General features: G+C 52.2%; 1 protein-coding gene across 1 annotated transcript; it reads right to left on the minus strand.

Annotated features, from left to right (window-relative positions):
• Positions 1-244: 244 nt before the first annotated feature.
• P2RY6 (pyrimidinergic receptor P2Y6) lies at positions 245-3406 on the minus strand. Its single transcript, XM_007080885.3, has 3 exons — positions 3309-3406; positions 2513-2574; positions 245-1689 (listed from the first exon to the last, which is right to left on the minus strand). The coding sequence occupies exon 3, from the start codon at positions 1653-1655 to the stop codon at positions 669-671; it is 987 nt and encodes a 328-aa protein (XP_007080947.2). The 5' UTR covers positions 1656-1689; positions 2513-2574; positions 3309-3406; the 3' UTR covers positions 245-668.
• Between the last annotated feature and the right edge of the window lie 426 nt (positions 3407-3832).

Consider the following 3832-nt stretch of genomic DNA (forward strand, 5'->3'; position numbering starts at 1 on the left):
CCCAGCCCCGCCCTGAGAAATCTTTCCTGACTCCTTGGACTGGATCACGGGTATCCTCTGTTCACCCCTCCCCGCCAGCCATGCTTCCCTCTGTCACAGCCTTGACGTCACTTTGTCAAATGTCAGTATATCCAGTAGTTGGGAGCCTATATGGGGCAGAGCTGGGACTTGTTCTCCTGGGGCCCCGGAATCAACCCAGGCCCAAGCACAAGGTGTAGGTAAAGTTTTGCTGAATGAATGGAACATCACATACCTCCAGAGAGCTCATATTCATTCCTCAAAATCCAGCTCAAATGCTCCTTTCCAGAAGCCCTCACTTCCTCCTCCCATTTTCCCTCACTCCCTTTATTGGTGACTCCAAAACATTCGGCATGCTCCTCAATTACAGTGCATATCACACGCCATTTTTGTGAGCAGCTTAACATGGTTTCCCTGCCTCTCCAGGGCTGACTGGGACCTTCTGGAGAGCCAGGTCCGAGCTTGTCTCTCTGTGCCCACACGGCCCGGTCCAGAGAAAGAGCTCAATAAATAGTCATTGGTTGAGATTTTGGAGTCTGTGGGGCGACCTCACTCCATGCCCAGCTGAGCTAAGCTCTAATTCTCTGCACAGTTTGGGGTTGGTGGGGCTTCCGGCGCCACGGCCCCAGGTGTCCTTGTCCCCAGTGGGCTCAGGGACCCCGTCGCTGCCACTTGGCCGTGAGTTTCTGCAGCAGCTCATGTGGCCTCCGGCGGAACTTCTTCTGAGTGAAGTAGAAGAGAATGGGATCCAGCACGCTGTTGGCACTGGCAAAGGGCCGTGTGACTTTGTAGGCAGCTGCAAAGGCCTCCAGCACAGGGCAGGGGACCCCAGATGTAGAGCGCACCGCCAGGTAGGCTGTCTTGGTGACGTGGAAGGGCAGGAAGCTGACGGCAAAGGCGGCTGCCACCACCACCGCCATGCGGGCTGCCTTGCCACGCCGTTCCCGGGCCACTGGCCCTGCAGGGCCGTCCTGGCGGCACAGATGGTAGGCCAGGCGGCAGTAGCAGGCCAGCAGGGCGGCAAAGGGCAGCAGAAAGCCGATGACCGTGAGGGCCATGCCGTAGGGCATATAGTGGGAGGCCAGGGCAGGCGGGCTCAGGTCGTAGCAGACGGTGCGGTTACGCTGGACGCCTGTGGCAGCAAAGAGGGCTGTGGGCAGACACTGGGTCGCCACAGCCAGCCACACGGCCCCACACACTACCCAGGCGGCGCGGCGGCCCCCACGCTTGTGCCAGGGGGCCAGTGGGTGGCAGATGCCCAGGTAGCGCTGGAAACTGATGCAGGTGAGGAAGAGGATGCTGCCGTGTAGGTTGGCGTAAAACAGGAAGCGGACCAGGCGGCAGGCGAGGTCGCCGAAGGGCCAGTGGTCACCTTGGGCATAGTTGTAGATGAGCAGGGGCAGGGAGCAGGCGTAGAGCAGGTCGGCCAGGGCCAGGTTCAGGGTGTACACGGCCGTGCGGGTCAGGGCCCGGCGGGATGTGCCGATCTGGGCGATGACACAGGCATTCAGTGGCAGGCCGGCCGCCAGCACCACTGAGTACACAGGTGGCAGTAGCAGTCTCTTGAAGTTCTCTTGGTAGACACAGGTGGTGGGCGGTGAGCCCGGGGCCTGTCCTGTCCCGTTGTCCCACTCCATGGCTGCCCGATTATGCTTCCCGCATCCACAGAGGCTAGGGAAGCAACACAAAACCTGTCAGTAACCACACTCACTGACCATCCGGCAGGCCCCCTGTCCCTCTCTGGGCCCTGATCTCCACCTGAACCATCTATGATACTACCCCACGGATACCGCACGCTGCCTTCACTTTAAGGAAACCTGGGATACAATAAAGCTCAAGCTTGGGAAAAATCCAACTCACTTTCTATAATATTCATTTCCCACCAACCTTCCTGGTGAACTTCTATTTGGTCTTCAAAACCCTAGTCAAATGTCTCCTCTTTAAGGGGAGACTGACAGACTTTTGGTTTTTGTCTGTTTGTTTGTTCCAAATCTTTTTTTTTAAAGTTTTATTTATTTAGGTAATCTCTACACCCAACAGGGGCTCGGACTCACGATCCCAAGATCAAGAATCACATGCTCTTCTGACTGAGCCAACCAGGCACCCGAGGCAGACTTTAGTTTGAATCCCACCTGTGCTACTTATTACCTATGTGACCTTGGGCTAGTGATATACCTTTTCTGAGTCTCAATTTTCCCATCTGAAAATTGCAGGAATGACAGGCCACCTCTCAGAATGTCATGAAGTTTGAGGTACTAAATCACGCTAGGTAGGGCTTCCCCTGGGCTTTTTGGAGTTTGGAGATTATGGTTATGGTGAACATGAGTGTCTTTCTCTCCTACACAGACCAGGAACCTCCTGAAGAAGTGCCAGGTCTGATGCCTGTATCTGGGAGCCCAATCTGGGGTCCAGGGCAGTGAAGGCCCTGGTAACTCTTAATTAATCAACGTGAACAGTATCCACACACTGTGAACTGATGAAGGACAGTGCCCACCTCCTCAGACTGGACTCCACCTTCCAAAGCCATGGTTCTTCTTTTGGCTGCAATCTTCTTATCTGTAAAATGGGGGAAGGAGGTGATTCAGGAGTTCCTCTAAGCCTCCTTCTACTTGACTTGAGGCTACAAATGTCTGTCTAGCACACACTGGACCACAGCACCCTCTGGTGGCTAATGTGAAAACAGCTTCCCCAAAGGCAGACGGGCAAATGACTGAGGACCAACCAAATCTGTTGTTTTTTTTTTTTAACTGATTTTATTTTTAAGTAATATCTTCACCCAAAGTGGGGCTCAAACCCACAACCCCATGACCAAGAGTCATGCGCTCCACTGACTGAGCCAGCCAGGCGCCCCTACTGCTTGCTTTTTATAGAGAGGAAAATCCAGGCACAGCAAGAGGCAGTGATGGCTCAATCTTCCTCATTGAGTTAGAAGCAGAGCCAACCACCTGACTGAGAGGAGACAACTAAACATAGCCCATGGTCATGGAATGTAGAGGTTATAAACCCAACTTCAGAGCTAGGCAAGCCCGACATGGGGCTCATTCAAATCCTGGCTCCCCTACTTCTACGCTGTTCAACCCAAAGCATATCACTGGCCTTTTCTGGGTCTATGTTCTTATCAGTAAAACATGTCATAGGCCTGATATACAGTAGGTGCTTAATAAATGCCATGCCATGCTGTTGTATCCTACATGTAATGCCTCCATTCATCCCTTCAGGCGAGATTTTGGGGAAGCACAAGTGTCTTATGGGGTTCCCTGGTGAGGTAAGTCTGGCTTCTTGATACTTACCTCCAAACTGGCATGTCCACATTTACTGGTGCCCAGAGAGAACTCACAACTTAAATCTAATGGACCTGAAAGACAAAGCCTTTGAGACAGTGAGTCAGATCATCCCCCTTCCTATTTATAGGTGGGAAAACTGAAGCTAAGGAAAAGATATGAAGTCCTGTAAATGTACACAGAGGGTGACAGAGGTTTGAGGCCAGAAGGTTCAAATCCCAGCTCTGCTACATGTGAGCCGTGGGGCCTTAGGCTCATTACTGAACTCCTGGGCCTTGGTTTCCCCATCTGTAAAATGGAGTAATAGAGTACCTGCCTCATAGGGTTGTTATGAAGATCAGTGCCTGGCACAGGGCAAGTGTTAGCTATTCTTGATGTGAATATACCTGCTAAGTCAAGTTATGAGATTTTTTAAAAATTATTATTCTTTTTTTTTTTTTTAATTTTGAGAGAGACAGAGCAGGGGAGGGGCAGAGAGAGGGAGAAAGAGAGAGAATCTCAAGCAGGCTCTGAATTGTCAGCACAGAGCCCGA

Source organism: Panthera tigris, chromosome D1 (genome assembly GCF_018350195.1).
Source record: "Panthera tigris isolate Pti1 chromosome D1, P.tigris_Pti1_mat1.1, whole genome shotgun sequence".
NCBI lineage: Eukaryota > Metazoa > Chordata > Mammalia > Carnivora > Felidae > Panthera > Panthera tigris.